The 18,532-nt window shown below is 39.0% G+C and overlaps 1 protein-coding gene across 2 annotated transcripts in view; it reads right to left on the bottom strand.

The window, feature by feature from the left end:
- vrk3 (VRK serine/threonine kinase 3) overlaps positions 1–18,532 on the bottom strand; it is a 34,297-nt gene that overhangs the window by 7,070 nt on the left and 8,695 nt on the right. The window contains exons 6-13 of one of the 2 annotated variants that reach the window (XM_057860884.1): positions 14,377–14,508; positions 14,243–14,298; positions 14,101–14,167; positions 11,741–11,822; positions 11,563–11,659; positions 3,960–4,052; positions 3,764–3,896; positions 3,584–3,701 (exon numbers count right to left, since the gene is read on the bottom strand). In XM_057860884.1, coding sequence (XP_057716867.1) covers positions 3,584–3,701; positions 3,764–3,896; positions 3,960–4,052; positions 11,563–11,659; positions 11,741–11,822; positions 14,101–14,167; positions 14,243–14,298; positions 14,377–14,508 — 778 coding nt within the window. Of the gene's footprint in view, positions 1–3,583; positions 3,702–3,763; positions 3,897–3,959; positions 4,053–11,562; positions 11,660–11,740; positions 11,823–14,100; positions 14,168–14,242; positions 14,299–14,376; positions 14,512–18,532 lie in introns of both variants that reach the window. The other variant, XM_057860793.1, reaches the window with a different exon arrangement.

The raw sequence follows: 18,532 nt of genomic DNA on the forward strand, positions 1-18,532 counted from the left end.
CCCACGGAATTATTTTGAAACAAGATCAAAGCAGAAAAATGTTTGGCTTTATTTAATGCTTCATTGAGTGAATCCATTCAAATCCACTTAAGCTGCTCACTTACACACAATGAGTTGTCGAAGCATCTGTTTAACAAGTGAAATGATGATTGATGGGTGCGGCGCTTTGAAGTTCACTTCTCTGGCAAGATCAAACATTAAACATCTTTCAATTGTTGTTGACGTTAATAAGCAACTCCAATGCACTGCCACCAACAAAGAGACTACGCGATTGGCTCGGGACAGCTCATCTGCATTTTTTTTTTTTTTAATTGAAAAAAAATCCACAATGGACTGAGGAAGCGAAGTTTAAAGCGAGAAGTAGCGAGGGATCACTGTATAAGTAAAGAAGCCATATCCTTTCTAAAAACATAATAGTTTTAAATAAACATTGCACTCAGTGTTGTTTTCGTCAACAATGACTATGACGAAAATATTTCGTCCGCGAACAATTTTTTCATGACAACGAGACGATAACGAGCTAAAAACGTGTCTTGGGAGACTAAAACATAACGACACGAATGCCAGTTTTCGTCTAACGAGACTAAAATGAGAAGAAAATGTGCCGTAGTATCCGTCACATGTTCACAATGACTGACATTTTATGTGTAGTTAGCCTACATCGTAGCTGTGTCTGGCTGTGTCACCCATGTGATGTGCTGCGCTCCCCCAACTGACCCACTAGTGCAGGGGTGGGCAAACCGGTCCTCGAGGGCCGCAGTGGGTCCTGGTCTTTGTTCCAACTGACCCAGCACAGATAGTTTAACCAATGAGGTTTCAGCAGAAATGAGAAGCACCTGACTGCAATCGACTGATTGCACTTGTAAAACAGCAGATTGGTGAAAAGGTGTCCTCTTAATGGGTTGCAACAAAAACCCGCATCCACTGCGGCCCTTTGTGGAATAGTTTGCCCACCCCTGCACTAGTGTCTTCTCCAGTCTCCCAATTGCTTGTTTTGAGACACACACGGAAAGATTTGTCTTCTTATCTTGGCAAGAGAGAATGTGCAATGTTGCTTTAGCCTTTAAAGGGCTGTGCTGAGTGATCCTCACACACCAAATGTAATTCATAAAATTAGCATAGCATTAACATTCGTGTTAGCATTAGGCTATTGCTAACACCGAGCGTCTTTTTAAACTCTCGGACAACTTTTTTTTTTTTTTTTTTTTTTTTTTAAACACACAGTTCGTTGCGTCTAGGTGCGTATAATTCACTGAAAATAATGTACTGTTTTCCTGCTGAGTGTGTAGTATCACGTGATAGATTTGTAGATGTGCACATCTGTGACAGTTCATTCGAAATAGTTGGAAAAGTTTTTTTTTAGGGGTGTCAAACGATTAAAATATTTAATCGAGTTAATTACAGCTTAAAAATTAATTAATCGTAATTAATCGCAATTGAAACAATCTATAAAATATGCCATATTTTTCTGTAAATTATTGTTGGAATGGAAAGATAAGACAAGATGGATATATACATTCAACATACGGTACATAAGTACTGTATTTGTTTATTATAACAATAAATCAACAAGATGGGATTACCATTATTAACATTCTGTTAACGCGATCCATGGATAGAAAGACTTGTAGTTCTTAAAAGATAAATGTTAGTACAAGTTATAGAAATTTTATATTAAAACCCCTCTTAATGTTTTCGTTTTAATAAAATTTGTAAAACTTTCAATCAAAAAATAAACTAGTAGCCCGCCATTGTTGATGCCAATAATTACTTACACAATGCTCATGGGTGCTGAAACCTATAAAATCAGTCACACCCAAGCGCCAGCAGAGGGCGACAAAAACTCCCAAAAACACAACAAGTACACATTTCACTGTGCTGTCATTTTAATCTGAGCGGGGCATGTGCGTTAATTGTGTCAAATATTTTAACGCGATTAATTTAAAAAATTAATTACCGCCCGTTAACGCGGTAATTTTGACAGCCCTAGTTTTTTGAATTTATTTTTGGAGTGAAACTTTCAAATTTGACGGACAAAAATATTGAGCAAACGTCGACTAAAACTAGACGAAATTAGTATTTTCCTCAACAAAAACTAGACCAAGGCAAACACATTTTGAAATGACTAAAATATGATTAATTAGTATTATCATCTAAAAGACTTAGACGAAAATTAAAATGGCTCCCAAAACAACAGCGATTGCACTCCTGCAGAAATGCCCCAAAATCAACAGCAAGGGACTCAAAATGAACAGAAAGTGGCCTGTAAATGCCCCAAAAACAGGAAGTTCCCTGTAAATGCACCAACATTAATGAAGTGACCTAAAATCAAAAGGAAGTGACCCTTCAACGACCCCAATTAACTAGAAATGCCCCAAAACTAATAGTAAGTGAAATTACTACAATTACCGTAATTTCCCAAATATAACGCGCACTTTTTTTCCCCAAAATCAACTTGTAAAATCATGGTGCGCATTATACACATGTACATGGATAGAGACAGAAATATATATTTTTTTTATGTATGTAAACCAATTTTTTTTTTTTTTTTATTGACATGGCCATGTTGTGTTGAAGAAAAGCATGCGGCGATCCGTTGCCAACCATTACGGTACGTGACGTCACCATTTTGTTTCGGTAATACTTCACTCTGATCGGCCGAATGATTTTGTCTGTGTTAAATTCTGCTTTTTCCACTCTTCATAAAGCACAGAATTTAGTTTCTTGAACTCATTTGAGTCAACGTTTATTGCAGCTCCGCAACTCTGACCATAACAAACGTAACACAACACAGACTTCCTGTGTTCGTCAACTATATCTGTCCCTCGGGAAACTCAAACCCAAATAACAATAGTTCCTATTGTTACTGTCGTGTCGACAGCGATGAGCTCTCTCGGATTTCCGACTTACGTTCTCACTTTCATTTTACCGTGTCAATCAACGGAGGAAACATTTATTCATCATGATGAAACGAGCAAGTTATACAGCAGTCTTTAAAAGAAAAGTCACATCTGTTTTGTTTTCTCCTGGATTCTGGTAAGTTCAAGAAGTTATCAGATCATATTATTACCGTACATATTGTCAGTTTACGGTAATGTTTTGACATACCAATGTACTATGCTTGTGCTGTGTTTCACAAGTCAGTAAAATGACCTTTCTGTATCGGTACACGAGCTCTGTTTTCTTGTATTCTTCTATTTATTGGTGCTAAAATCAGGGTGCGCGTTATACACGAGTACAATAATTTCCCCTAGATTTTACAAGTAAATTTGGGGTGCGCGTTATACACGGGTGCGCCTTATATTCGGGAAATTACGGTACCTAGAAATTACCCCAAATCTACAATAAATGCCCGCAAATTAATAGGACGTGACCTGTAAATGCACCAACATTAATGAAGTGACCTAAAATCAATAGGAAGTGACCCGTAAATGCCCCCAATTAACAAGAAATGCCCCAACACTAATAGGAATTGAAATTACAACAATTACCTAGAAATGACCCAAAATCCACGATAAATGCCCCCAAATTAATAGGACGCGACCTGTAAAAGCCCCAAAATCAACAGAAAATGCTGCCTCACTTCTGCTTGAGGTCGGCCACCAGCTCAGGATCGACGATTCCGCGCCACGGCAGCATCCCCGTGAGCCAGAACAGCATGCAGTAGCCGAGCGACTGCAGGTCACTACGCCGCGACGGGACTGGAAAAAGGTCAAAACGTCGGTCCGCTTTCCATCTTTGTATGCCGGTGTGGCTGACTGACCTACTCGTTGATGACAATCTACACTGATGAACTCTAGCGAGCCTTCGTGGAGCTCTTGGCTGCCTTGCCGATAAGACACGTGGATTCCGCCCGGACAAAAGCGGGAGGCGTGGTAGTAGTCCACCAGATAGACCTGAAAACACGCGTATTGAGTATCCCGAGTGACGCTGACGCCCACCTAGAGTTCAAGCGCTACCTCTGTATTTGGTTCGACTCGTATGTAGATGCTGTCGGCGTTGATGTTGGCGTGCACGTACTCGTTGGAGTGGATGTAGTGCAGCACGTCCAGCTGTGGGAGACACACGGGTACGAGCAGTGTTACATAACTTTGCGTAACATTTAGGGCTGCAGTTATCGATTATTTTAGTAGTCGATTAATCGATGAACCATTAGTTCGATTAATCGAGTAATCGGATTAGGAACATGAAAAATTAAATTACCTGAGCTGAGCCTCATACGGTATAAAAAATAAATAAAGGAGGATCTATGTACAACTAAAGAACAATTGGCTAACTTAGATAGCAAAAGTCCGCTAGTTCACATGCTATAAAATGCTAACTTTTTAACAATGCTCTTCACAAATGGTTCAGACACATATTCCCACAACAAATAGGCTAAATATACCTATAAACTAGGGTTGTTCCGATCATGTTTTTTTGCTCCAGATCCGATCCCGATCGTTTTAGTTTGAGTATCTGCCGATCCCGATATTTCCCGATCCGATTGCTTTTTTTTGCTCCCGATTCAATTCCAATCATTCCCAATAATTTTTCCCGATCATATACATTTTGGCAACGCATTAAGAAAAAAATGAATAAAACTCGGACGAATATATACATTCAACATGTATACGCATACAGTACATAAGTGCTGTATTTGTTTATTATGACAATAAATCCTCAAGATGGCATTTACATTATTAACATTCTTTCTGTGAGAGGGATCCACGGATAGAAAGACTTGTGACTTTGTATATTGTGACTAAATATTGCCATCTAGTGTATTTGTTGAGCTTTCAGTAAATGATACTGCAGGCATGCCCAAATGCATGATGGGAAGAGGAACCATTGACTGTGCGTAGTGCTACAAATTGATATATCTTCTCTACGTTGGGAAATAACATAAGGTGTTAAGAAAAAGATCAATTGCTACCTTGCTTCCCCACATTGCTTCCCATGATATTTCTAATCATAGGGAGAGGGATTGTAAGGCTTTAGCCAAATATATAAAGGCTCCAAAGGCTGCCAAAATTCACTCTACTCATTTTATGCTGCCTTTTACCTCTCTTTATACCAGTACTTCTCAAATAGTGGGGCGCGCCCCCCCAGGGGGGCGCAGAGCGATGCCAGGGGTGGCGCGTGTGACCTCAGGAAACATGCTTTTAAATTTTTTTTTTTTTTTGCCTTACTAGAATAAAGTGTACTTGCACATCCACTCAATGGGTGGCAGTGGCGCTCTCATTTTCAAAGTGCGTGCAGTATTTTCGAAGTAAGCAAGAGCACACGGAAGAGACTCATGAATGAGGAGCTGAAGAACTGTGCGCCGTTTTCGAAAGCCGTCTCACGCAGCGACCCACTGTCTTCTCCGGTTCTTACGTGTCCGCCCGAAAAGTGCCACTTTCGGCTTGGGATCGTCACGACGACCGCCCTCACCTACGGTTCTCCCTCGGCCGCCGAAAATGCGCTTTTTTCGGGCCGTTTGGCTTTAAAGCCAAATCAATTAAGACGCCACTTAAAGACATTAGACCCCAATCTCATTGATAAGCTGTTTGGTTGTTTTTCAGCGAAAACGTGCCGAATATTGCCAACAATCATCCCGCTTTGTCAGTGTTATATCAGTAAACCAGTGAGCACTGTTAGCATGCTCAGTGCAATATAACCCAACATCATTGCAAACTGGAGGTGATACTGGGAGCAGCGAAAATAAAAACTGTCCTTCAGTCCTAAGACACTTTTTTTCTTCTTCTTTTATTCAGTTTTGTTTTTTTCGGTCAAATTTTTTGGCATATTGTCCTCATGAGTTAATGTTTCTAATCAATTTGAATTTGTTAGTATTTACTGATTTTATTTTTCAGTATCAAATGGTCAAAAATGTACCTTGAGTGTATTTTTACAGTTTGGATGTGACTTTTTTTTTTTTTTTTTTTAATTCAGGCAAATTGATGCGTTTAAGTCTTTTCTGTCACAAACAAAACAATGTTTATAAAGTTATACTTTATAAATTGATCTGTTATTTTTTATTCTAATAGAATAAAGCATATAATGTGAGGCAGAGGCGTACTTATAATAGTAATAAATGATACTATTTACAGTGGCCGCAGAGATTGGGGGGGCGCGAAACATTTACGTCTTCCTTGGGGGGGGGGGGCATAACAGAAAATAATTGAGAAGCATTGCTTTATAGGTAAAACAGCGCCGTTACAGATTGAGCGCGACAATGCGTGAGTGGGTCGTGCAGCGCATGGATTAATTGCGTTAAATATTTTAACGTGATAATTTTTAAAAGAATTAATTACCGCAGTTATTGGGATAAATTTGATAACCCTACCTTAAGCCTTAACTAAAGACTCTGGATGAGTGTAACATATTATGTCTGTAACATTAAATACAATTAGAAAACGATTTAAATAAAAAAAATATATATATTTAAAAAAAGGCATGGCCGATATTTTTTTGCCGATTCCGATACTTTGAAAATGACGTGATCGGACCCAATCGATCGAGACGCCGATCGATCGGGACATCTCTACTATAAACTAAATTAGAAATGCATTAAAAAAACATTAGCTCAAACAAAAACGTCGCTTATGTTGGTCTCCACAGGGAGCACCTGGATTCAGCCATGTGAAATGAGGCAGACTAGAAGGCAGTGTATCAATCCAAATCAATAAAACTGAAAGCAAACACTTTCAAAATAAACCACTACAACGCCACTTTAATTTAACGAATACTCGGAGCAGCAAAATTTAATTCGAATCTTTTTTTCTAATCGAATACTCGAGTTAATCGATTAACCGTTCCAGCACTAGTAACATTACATTTTTTTCTCTCGAATGCAACATTAAAATACGTAATATAACGACTTCAATCTCGTAATAAAGGGAGTCCTCGGGTTACGATGTCCTCGACCTACAACGTTGCGAGTTTATGATGCCGGTGCCTCATCCGCAATTTTTTTTTTTTTTTTTTTTGCCTCATCCGCAATTAAGACCATAGTTTCTGCTTAGCTAGTGCATAGTGCTTGTCTATGCGCCTTTTTCGCCGTCCTTTTTTTTTTTTTTTTTTTTTTTTACATTATGGCTCCAAAGAAGAAAGCTGGGTGTTCTTAGGTTTGCCCATAATAATCGCACTTACAATGGAAACGAGACTTAATATCATAAAAAGAACAGAGAAAGGAGACACCCACGCACGTCGGTAAAGATATGCCATGTACAGACCAAAGTTAAACTGTTGAGCGAAAACGCCTTGCTTGTCTCCAATGCAGTTTTGCGTTCACACAGACACGTCACCGACAGTCAAGCAGCTACCGGGTTACGTAACCTAAAAATAAAGACAGTAATGTAATGAATTGGGTCGCATGTACAGCATGCTTTTAGGTCAGGGGTAGGAAAACTGGTCCTCAAGGGACGTAGTAGATCCTGGTCTTTGCTCCAACTGATCCAGCACAGATGGTTTAACCAATGAAGTAGTGCTACAACTAACGATTATTTCCATAATTGATTAATCCAGTGCTTCTCAATTATTTTGTTACGCCCCCCCAGGAAGACGTAAACGTTCCGCGCCCCCCCCAACTCTCTGTCACCACTGTAAATAACTGTAGTATCATTTGTATATAAAATTCTTATTATTATAAGTACAACTCTGCATAATATTGTGTTCTTTATAATATTAAAGAAAAACATAATATAGATCAACTTACAATAAAGTGTAAAAAAAAAAAAAAAACACATCCATTCTGTAAAAATACACTCAAGATACATTTTTTGACCGTTTGATGCTGAAAAACAAAATTTAATAAAATCAATAAATAATAATAAATTCAAATTGATTAGCAACATTAACTCATTAGGACAATATGTCGAACAATTAGACCGAAAAAACAAAAAATAATGCAACAAAAGGACAGTGTCATTGGACAGAGGGACAGTTTTTATTTTTGCTGCAGGCAGTAACAGCTCCTTTGCTATGGGGTGGGGTTATTTTGCACTGAGCAGCTCGGTATGCCACCTTATATGATGCTGACAGTGCTCGCTGGTTTACTGATGTAACACTAACAAAGCGGGAGGATTGCTGGCAATATGTGGCACTCGCTGAAAAAAATCATTCCTGCTGTCTGCTGCAAAAGTAAAAAGTCTGGTCTTTCCTCGTCTCCCACTGTACTAAAAGGCAAAGCCAAAAGCTAAATGCTACATATGCTTCGTCATATTTCCTTGTCTAAAATTTTCATATCTCCAGAGCTCTTTGCTGTGTGCTCGTTTTGTTCAAAAATACTGCTAAAAATGAGAGTGGCACTGCCACTGCCATTATAATATGACAAAAATGTATGTTCACCAAGGTCACATGCGCCACCCCCAGCATCGCTCTGCGCCCCCCTGGGGGGGCCCACCCCACTGTTTGAGAAGTACTGGATTGATTGGACGGTTTCACCTTGATCCTCTCGTGTCTGAAAACCATGAGCTTCGGGCGGCCCCAAAAGGAGCACCAAATGTCCGGATCCTCTGTGGCGGAAGTGCTAAAACATGCCCATGTTTTCATTCCACACGTTCAGTCACAGTTTATCTGGGCATTGCAGCTCAATAATTTACAATAAATGTCACAATCCGCCTCAGAGTGCCACATTTTGGGCTAAAACAGTTAAGCTGCGCCGGACAAGGAGAATCCACCCCGATCTGCCGTGCGCTTTTCCCCGTATACAGTGCGTCTGAGACTGCCCGAGAGCTGCCCACGGCGCCAGGATGTTCATCAGTGACTTGCAGCCATCCACACATAATCACACTGATGACAGCCCCTACCTCTCCAGGAATTCAATGGCCCCCATCTTAGACCAAGGGGTGCTCGCCCTTTCTCCATCGTCTATGTGTCCGTGCACAGGGCCAGTGTTTTCGTCAACGGGGACGATAACGAAAATGTTTTGTCAACGAACAATTTTTTCATGACGATGACGAGCCAATGACGAGCTAATAACGTATCTTAGGAGACTGAAATATAACGAGACGAATGCCAGTTTTTGTATGACCAAATATGGCTGAAACTAGAGGCATGCGAAATTTCCGATTCGGCCGCAAAAGATTCTAAAACGATTCACAAACATCCAAATTCCGATTATTTTAATTATACCTGGTAAAGCGGTAAATATCATGATCAACTCATGCCACTAGATAAAAAAACAATAATACCTGACTGCGGCCGACAGCCGCTACAAACAACGCCCAGTTGCTACAAACATACAGCCACGTAATGCTACGGTAGATATCACATATATATAGAACTAGATGCGAAATGACAGACGACGGCAGCATTGGCACATGTATAGAGAACTAGATGCGAAATAAGACTTGCTGGCGTTAGTAAACAGCCGCCATCATAAAGCAATAGATTTCTCTAGAAAGCTCTGTTGTAGCGAACCTAATTAACTTTTTATTTAAAATACCCCAAAATCAGCAAAATCTTGACTTGAATCTATCTTTATATGAAGAAAAAGTTTAAAACTTTTACATGTCGAAAGTAGACAGAAGAGAAATTTTAAAATGATCCTCTACCTTAAATACATGTAGGCTCTAATAAACCACAATTGTACTCTTGTAATAAAATATGTTGTTAGAAACACATAAAATGTTAAATCAATGGCAATATTTTATAATATTTACTACATATTTTGACCGTTAGTTGGCGCCATGGTTTGCGGGCTCGCAGTGATGACGTCATTGGGATCTCTCCAAATGTGTAGTGTGTTCAACAATTGCTTATTTCTGCCTAAACTCGCGAAGTAAAATGCCACGATGTGCTGCTTTTGGATGCAATTTCTAGTCAAATGGAAACAAGGGGAGTGAAGTGAGTGGTCAAGGTGGAATTATTATTTTTAGTAAATAAATGTACATAAGTGGAAGCTTCTCCCCCTTTTTGGTCCCTGTATGCACGTATCCTACCCACCACGCGTTACAACTGGTGCCCGAACATTTTTCCTGGATCCTCAGTCAAGTAAGGGATACGTCTATTTTCTGGATCCGATGGTCCCACCGCGTCTGCAATATTGGTTTCGGATCTGTCTATTTTTTTATTCGTCCGTCCCACAGCGGCTTTTCGGATCAGTCTATTTTGTGGAATCGACGGCCTGATCGCAGCCGCAACATTGCCATGGGATCGGTCTAATTCCTGGATCTTCGAGTGCGTAAAAAACATGGATTTGGATTACTATTGCGATCTTTTTTGTTGACTATTCTTCGTGGGAGTTTTCCCCAAATCATACCAAATAATCAAAGCACTATGGCACGCGACAGTGACGACAGTGACTCTGACATGGACCTTACAACAATGTTGTTGAGTTCGTCAGGAAATGCGTGTTTGAGTACTGCTGAGCTCCAGAGTGAAGAGTACTCAAGGTGGAAATATTATTATTTGTGAATAAAATTTGCATAGGTGGAAGCTTCTCCCCTTTTTGGCCTTTTATACACGTATCCTACCTACCACGCGTTACAATTTACAAGACATGGATTACACAAGGTGTGCTCTTTGGCCTGTCCTGTATGTAAAGCACACGACAGCTCTGGATGCTAACAATCTACATAATTATATTGGGATAAGTTTGAAAACGCAATATGCTTACCTTGAATATCTGCTAATAAAACCGGAGTTCCTAACAGCATACACTCTCGCTCCCAACCGAGTTCCCAACAGCATACGCTCTCTCGCTCTGTTGTCATTGGGACTTTTGCCCAACTTTTGTCTTATCAGGTATTTGCTGCACGCATTTTCCCCTGAAGCTCGTCTTTTGAACGACCGACAGTGCTGTCCTGCTCCTCACTTTTCAGATCTGGTTCAAATAGGAAGGGTAGAACTGACGACATGTTGGGAAAGCTAACGAGTGACACGCTGGAATTTCGGCAACGGGCCCGGTGATGTCACGCACTGCGACGTAACAAGAATGGCGACCCATTACTTAAAATAATTTTACAAGCTTTATTAAAACAAAAACATAAGGGGTTTTAATATCAAATTATTATAACGCATACAAACATTTATCTTTTAAGAACTACTTGTCTTAAAAATAGAGGATCCCTTTAACAACTTTAACGGTTGATTCACAACATTGACTTAATTGAATGTAGTTTAAAGCTGCTGATACAGAATGGGGACTTGAGTATTTTATTTACTGTTTTGAACTGTTAACTTGATACTGAAATAGTAATTTATTTAAGCCTGCGAGGATTTTTGTGCTATTTTTGTAACTAATGTACGAAATATTAAAAGCAGCTAATAGCTGGGGGGGATTGGCTATCAATAATCATTGTACAATCAAATCGTAGCCTCTGAATCATAATTGAATCGTTAGGTGCTGCAAGAGTCTCACCTCTAGTTTTAATAGCGTATTACATCATTAATAGCATTAACTTACTGGCTATCATTGACGGCTATAGACATCCAATCCATTTGAACTGGGAGTGTTGCTGCCATTGCTCCTGGTTCAAATGGATTGGATGTCTACTAATGATAAACTCATTTCAATTCACAGCAAAAGGATGAAAAAAAATCATTTTTTCTACTGTCCGGTTAACTACAACAGCATAATGATGATGCGCTCACTATTCTGCAGGCCAACTGAAGAACAGTCTTCTCAGTAAGGAGCTGGTTTTCTATGAGCAACTGGAGAGAGTTCCCCATGGCGGGAAAAACTAGGAACCTTTAACGGAGAACAAAATGTAAAAAAGCTTGACGGGAGAGAAACTTGTGCTAAGACATTTTCTGGTGTGTGTTCAGGCACCTGTAAGAGTCCGTATGGCCGAAGCCCACGCAGGAAGGGATTCCGAGGAAGTCCAGCTCGTGTTGTCTGATCCACTTGGTCACTACAGACATGCATTACCAGGAGAGCAGAGAACATATTTATGTTCATTGGTGGTGTTGTAACTATCGCTGTCAATGCATTATAATAAGTAACACATACTTATTATAACTCTTAAATATTTTAAAATGTATTTGAAATCATAATATTTTGTAATACTTTTATTTTAATTGTTCATTTAAAAACGAATGGAACAATAACAGCAAAAGTAAATAAAACAATTTAAAGCAACACTAGGTAACTTTACAGTTTTGGTTGTTTTAGCGACACACGTGGACAAAAGCAGTAGTGTTTTGCCTTAAGGAAGACTGCATTTCTCCTAAGGACCAGCGCATGAGTTGCCTGGCACAGCCAGACTGTTCTCCCTGTATTTTTCAAACACTGTGAGAATAGTCTGGGACCCAGCTCCTTAACTCATTCACTCCCCGCCATTTTCACCAGAGCAAGGCCTTTCGCTCCGGTCCATTTTACTGGATTTTGACTGATTTTGCAAGGCCCACAGAAAATTCTGTTCTATTGCTATATAAACACGGAACCCACCAAAAGAAAGATTAGACTATCTTCTTCCAGCAGACAAAAAAGTAAGTTCATATCTTTTTCCATTCTTTAGAAATCAGCATTAGAAAATAGCTTAGTTTGAGCAATTTTCCAATTTCTGATGAAAAAACTGAGAAAATGGGCTTTTTGTAAACGCATACATTTCAAACATAACTTAGACTTTAACACTGCAATTTTTGCATTAGTTACATCCCAAACATCTGAACAACGTTTTCCTTTTACAAAATATCATAAAGAACCAGACAAATAGAGCTTTTGATAGCAAAGTAACAATTTATTTACACGTGGCTACTGAGAGATGACGCAGTTGTCGCTGACATGAAGCCGTTGTCGTTGCGTCAGCCGTGTAAACTTTTCCCCATCGATGTTTGTCTCACAAAGATGGATTATTTTTTAGTCTCTGCGGAGTTTGCTCGGCGAGCCCGCTGCACTAGTTGTCCCAGTCGTTTTGCCCGGTTGTCCAGCGCCTGGCATCCCAAGCGTCCTCTCGGTACTTTTGCTCGGTCGTCCGCCGCCTGGCATCAAGCCGCCAGCGCTCCGACCGTGCTGCCCGGCCGTTCACTGCTATTGAATCGGATTGTGGGTCTTACAAAATGCGCTACTGCCCTCCAGTGGCCAGTTTTATTGCTTTAAAATGCGTTTTGAGCTTTGTTCTTCGTTTTTCAGATAGATCGGAAGCTCTAGATACTTCGTGTAAAAAAAAAAAAATTTTTTTTAAAAAGCAAAAGACGTATTAACACGTTTTTGGGACAGTGAAGCATTTGAAAATAGAACGTATTTATACGTTTCTGGGAGCAAATGAGCTCATGGCCTCTCGAACCGAACGAAATCGTCCGTCCAATCAGATTTGATTATTTGCGTGACGTCTTTTTAACGAGCAACGTCACTCTTGTGTGTTGGAAGTCGTCTCCACAACAACACAGATGGCAAACGGGAGAGCCGAGAATATGTTACAATCTGCGGTAATATCAGTTTTAAATGACCAAAAACATATCGACGCAAGTCACTGAAAACAGTCTGACCATGTTGAAAATAGAAATGTTTGATTTTGTACCGTATTCCCCAATCGGCCATCCGACCCCCCCCCCCAGGTTTCCTGCCACCCTTCCTAAAAGTTGACTAGTGCCAGTGATACCGATACAGACGCACTCAAGATATAAACGAGGTGTCATTCAACTAGTTGTCAGTTGACATGTCATCACAAATGTTACGAATATATTTTATGAGGGTTGAAAAGTTACCTGGTGTCGCTTTAAAAAGGAAAAAAACATTGTCTTAGCTCTCTTTTTAATTAATGAAAATAAAATATTTTCAAACATAATAATAGTTATATTTACGTAAAATTTATAGTGTATTTCTCAGTTTACATTTTAGTTCCAAAGCACAAATGCTAAAATGTCAAGACCACAGTAATATGTCCGTAAATACTGTAACATTATTTTGAAGCAGAATAGTTAATTAATCACAAAATATTTGGTGATTCGTTAATATGGCAGCCAAGGACTACAACCTTAACAAATTTTTTTTAAAAAATAAAAATAAAAAAATTACATATTATATATTTTTAATTTATTTTTATCGTCCTGGTCTGCTCTGCAACTCTCAGTGTTCTTTGTCTTGTTGCGGTCTAAGTCAGTTCTGGTCTTAGCCCGGGCAAGTTTTGGTCATGAGCTATAGCAATACTGGCAGTTTTTTGCTTTTGGACTAAGAGTCAAAATGCTCACCAGATATAGGTTTGGCAGCCCTCTGTATAAAGTTCTGCTCTCTGTAGATTCTCCCACGTTCAGATCCCTGCAATTCAAATGTGCAGATGTCTCACGTCATCAATGGTGCTGCAACATGCAAACTATGAAATGCTACACTCACCAATTTAAGGATGAAAGCAGATTCTTTGGAGGAGTTCCATGAGCCTTTTTGCGCCACTGGAAGTTAATATATTGCAATTTAAATGATTACACACACAGGAATTGGCTTGGGTTTAACCGTTGGCGCATTGTCACCTTCGTACACGAGCTCTGTCGCGCTCTGACTGAGCAGCTTGACCAACGTCCACTTGCTGCCTGTGTTGTCCGTGAGCTCCTCGCCGTCGTTGAGTCGCTCCAAGACAGGCAACTTTTTGCCTTTGTTCTGTCCTGCTGCGCATTCATCCACACATGCACGTTAGAAAAACACAGTGGCTGTATCTGGATGTATCGCTCGCCAATTTATGAAGTCATTATTAAAAAAAATATCTGATCAGATTCATAAATTAGAGGAAAAGGTGGTTGGTTGTCGCGCTTGCTATAAATCAATTACCAGAGAGCGATGTTGTTCAATATGATTATTTGAATTTGTAATGATCAGAATTTAAACAATAGAATATTTATTTTGCATTACTTTAGCAAAACAAATACTTTTTAATCTGTGACAACCAACTCCGTTCTTCGATATATATACAGTATATATAAAAAATATATATGGCGGAAAACACTCAGGTGACTTGAAGTTACGCTCTAAGACCCCCAAGTTGGCCAAATTTCAAAATTGTCCTATATGCATGTGTGATACATCGTTGGAAAGCTTAAAATCTCAATTTTCTGGGGGAAGAAAAAATTTTAAACAGGAGGGCATTTTTGAAAAAAAAAAATTTTTTTTAAACAGCAAAACCCTATCTGGAGGCGAGAGCACGCGAGAGCAGAATTACAGACGCCATGACTTTAATGAGATATTGTCACGTTCTTACTTTGTTTCGATCCAAAAAGGTCATGTAGCATGTATCATTGAGTGTTAAGACACAGCTGTGAATGGCCACAGCCGGATTTTTGGGGAATTTTATGGGTGAAACATGGTAATATAACAAGGGTCGCGATGCAGAAATCGCAGACATCAAGGAGTGGTCGAGATTTTCTTTTTCATATATTTACCTTTTTAAACGTTTTTTTCCCTTTTTTTTTGTTTGGATCGATTATTTATCATCTAACATATCGGAAAAATGCGACAGACACAAAAAAAATACAATTAAGCAATAGCTATGGGGTAAATATCCTTGACTTTTTTACAGACACCATTTTTTTCATTGTGACATAATTTGTTTAAGAGTTAAAAATATGCGAGTGAATAATTTTTTAAAGTCGTTTTTTTTTTTTTTTTTTTAAACAAAATATTAGACATCAATTAATGATTCGAAGCTAAAAATGAGGGTCATTTTGAATAATAAATATAGTTAATTACCTCTGTTTTATGGCTGGGTTGAAACAAAAGCGGCTGCACGACATCTGTAAACAGGGGGTTTCAGGAAAAAAACTGGCAAATTAAAAAGAGTTCGGGGGCTTAATGCGCCATGAATCTGCTATGGCAGCATATAGACATATTGTTCTATCAAACACAACAGTTCTTTTGGCTTAAAATACAGCAGTTTCTTTTAAAGAGGAGTGCAAGAGCAGAAACTGCTTTTTCAGTCTTGTCTGTGTTTCCCGCCAAATATAAAAAATAATAATACAAAAATTATCATACAATGTCAATAATGTAAACGAAAATAAATGCTGGAAAAATTGAAGGATTTTTTTTGTAAAGGACTATAACTAAATTCTTTGTTGTCTTGATTTTGTGGGGTCATTGGCCACTGGGAGGCAGTGTGGCGCTACACAGAAAAGTATACACTGACAGAAGTAGTACAACTCCCACGAAAGGTTTGTTGATAAAACTTTTTTCGCAGTGTACAAAGAGAATATCCCTGAATATTGTTATATTGATCGTCTATGAATATTCACGAGTCGTTTGTGTTTGATTATTCATTGCTTTTAGAGTTAAATGCCTCGAAGGGATGCTAGGTTTTATTTGTGGGTTAATGGCTTTTAAAAATAAATTACATACAGTTTCATCAGAGGTGGGTAGTAACACGTTACATTTACTCCTTTACATTTACTTGAGTAACCTTTTGAGAAAAATGTACTCCTAAGAGCAGTTTTACTAAGCCATACTTTTTACTTGAGTAGATTTGTGAAGAAGGAACGCTACTCGTACTCACATTTTCCCTCTTTATTCTACATTTTAAATTTTACTTTTTTTTTTGCAAGAGACGCCAACAGTGGCACTACCATTTTCACCAATGAGACGTCGCAACAATAATCACATGACTCCACTGTACCAATACAACTCAAGCTTGCCGTTCTATGATCACGCTGACCTGTTCAATCGCGTGGCGTTTTTAAAGCACCGTAAGAAATTTAAGTATTTGACTTTGAGCGCTGCCGAAGACTCGAAAACGTGGATTTTAACCTCTCGCAGTTTTTATTTGGCACTGATTGACCACGGAAAATATGTTTTCCCCACTAGAGGGCACTAATGCTCTCTGAACGAATGATGCTTCATTTCCGTATTATTTTCTCTGGCCAGAATTCAATGGGGTTTTTGGTTTTTCTTTGGCTTAATGTTGTAATGTAGTAGGTTTATAGTCATCTTTTCCAAAGTACAATAATAACAACAGTTCATGTAGATTAAAGAAAACATTGTTAAAAATCATAGATTGTAATCAGTTACTCACAATCTTACTCATTACTTGAGTATTCGCCAAATACTTTTTCACTTGTTCTTTAATACATTTTTCGGAAGACTAATTTACTTTTACTTGAGTAATATTTTGAAGTAGTGCTGCAACGATTAATCGATTAACTTGAGTATTCGATGAGAAAAAAAAGACGAATTTTGCTGCTTCGAGTACTCGTTTAATTAAAGTGGAGTTGTGATTGTTTATTTTGAAAGTGTTTGCATTTAGTTTTATTGATTTGGATGGATACACTGCACTCTGGTCTGCCTCATTACACATGGGTGAATCTATCTGCTCCCTGTTAAGACTAACATAAGCTAAGATGTTGTTTGAGCTAATGTTTTTTTTAATGCATTCATAATTTAGTTTCTAAGTAAATTTAGCCGTTTTTTGTGGGAATATGTGCGTGAACCATTTGTTAAGAGCATTGTAAAAAAAAATGTTAGCATTGTATAGCTTTTAAGCTAGCGTAATTTTGCTCTGTCAGTTAGCCAATTGTTCTTTTGTTGTACATAGATCTTTTTTTGATACTATTTTAGGCTCAGCTCAGGTATTTTATTTTTTCATGTTCCTTATCCGATTACTCAATTATTCGAACTACCAAGTTCATTGATTAATCGACTACTAAAATAATCGATAGCTGCAGCCCTATTTTGAAGTAACGCTACTCTTACTTGAGTAAAATTTTTGGCTACTCTACTCACCTCTGCATATCATTAAACTAACGTATTGAAGTTTCAACTCCATCCATAGGTTTTCAATTGGGTTGCGGTCTGGAGACTGGCTAGGCCAATCCAGAACCTTGATATTCTTTTTACGGAGCCACTTCTTTGTTTTCCTGGCTGTGTGGAAACATTATTAGAAAATGGAAGAGGTGTAACATCACTGAAAATGTTTCTCAGAGTGTGGCCCCATGCAAGATCTCACCTCGCGAGGTTAAAATGACCCTGAGAACTGTAAGGAATGAGTCTAGAAGTACGCAGCGGGAACTGGTCAATGATTTAAAGACAGCTGGAACCGCTGTCAAACAGACGACAATAGATGACAAATTCCGTCAACATGAGGCGAAAACCTACATTGCTGGAAAATCAAGTAAAGGAAATTTGCTTAAGACCACCTGGATGATCCAGAGGAGGATTGGGAGAATGTAATGTGGTCAAATGAGGCCACAATTGAGCTTTTTCGTTTAAACACAACTCGCCGTGAATGGAGGAAGAAGAATGCTGAATTGCATTCCAGGAACATCATACCTACTGTGACGCATGGAGGTGGAAACATTATGCTTTGGGGATGCTTTTCTGCGAAACAGACAGGGGTCCGTATCAATCGCAAGACGAATTGAGCCATGTATCTTGATTTGGGACATTTCGGGTAAAATCCTCCTTCCCTAGGTCAGAGAAATGAAGGTTAAACGGGACTGGGTCTTCCAGCAAGACAACTATTCAAAGTACACAGCAGGAAAAATCAAGGCGTGGCCCTGTAAAAAGCATGTCAGTTCTGGAGTGGCCCAGCCAGTCTACAGACCTAAACCCAATTGAAAACATGTGGAGGGAGTTGAAATTCCGTGTTGCCAAGTGACAGACCTCAAGCATCACAGCTCTAGAGAAGATCTGTGCAGCAGTGTGGGCCAA

The sequence above is a fragment of the Corythoichthys intestinalis genome, chromosome 1 (assembly GCF_030265065.1).
Source record: "Corythoichthys intestinalis isolate RoL2023-P3 chromosome 1, ASM3026506v1, whole genome shotgun sequence".
Lineage (NCBI taxonomy): Eukaryota > Metazoa > Chordata > Actinopteri > Syngnathiformes > Syngnathidae > Corythoichthys > Corythoichthys intestinalis.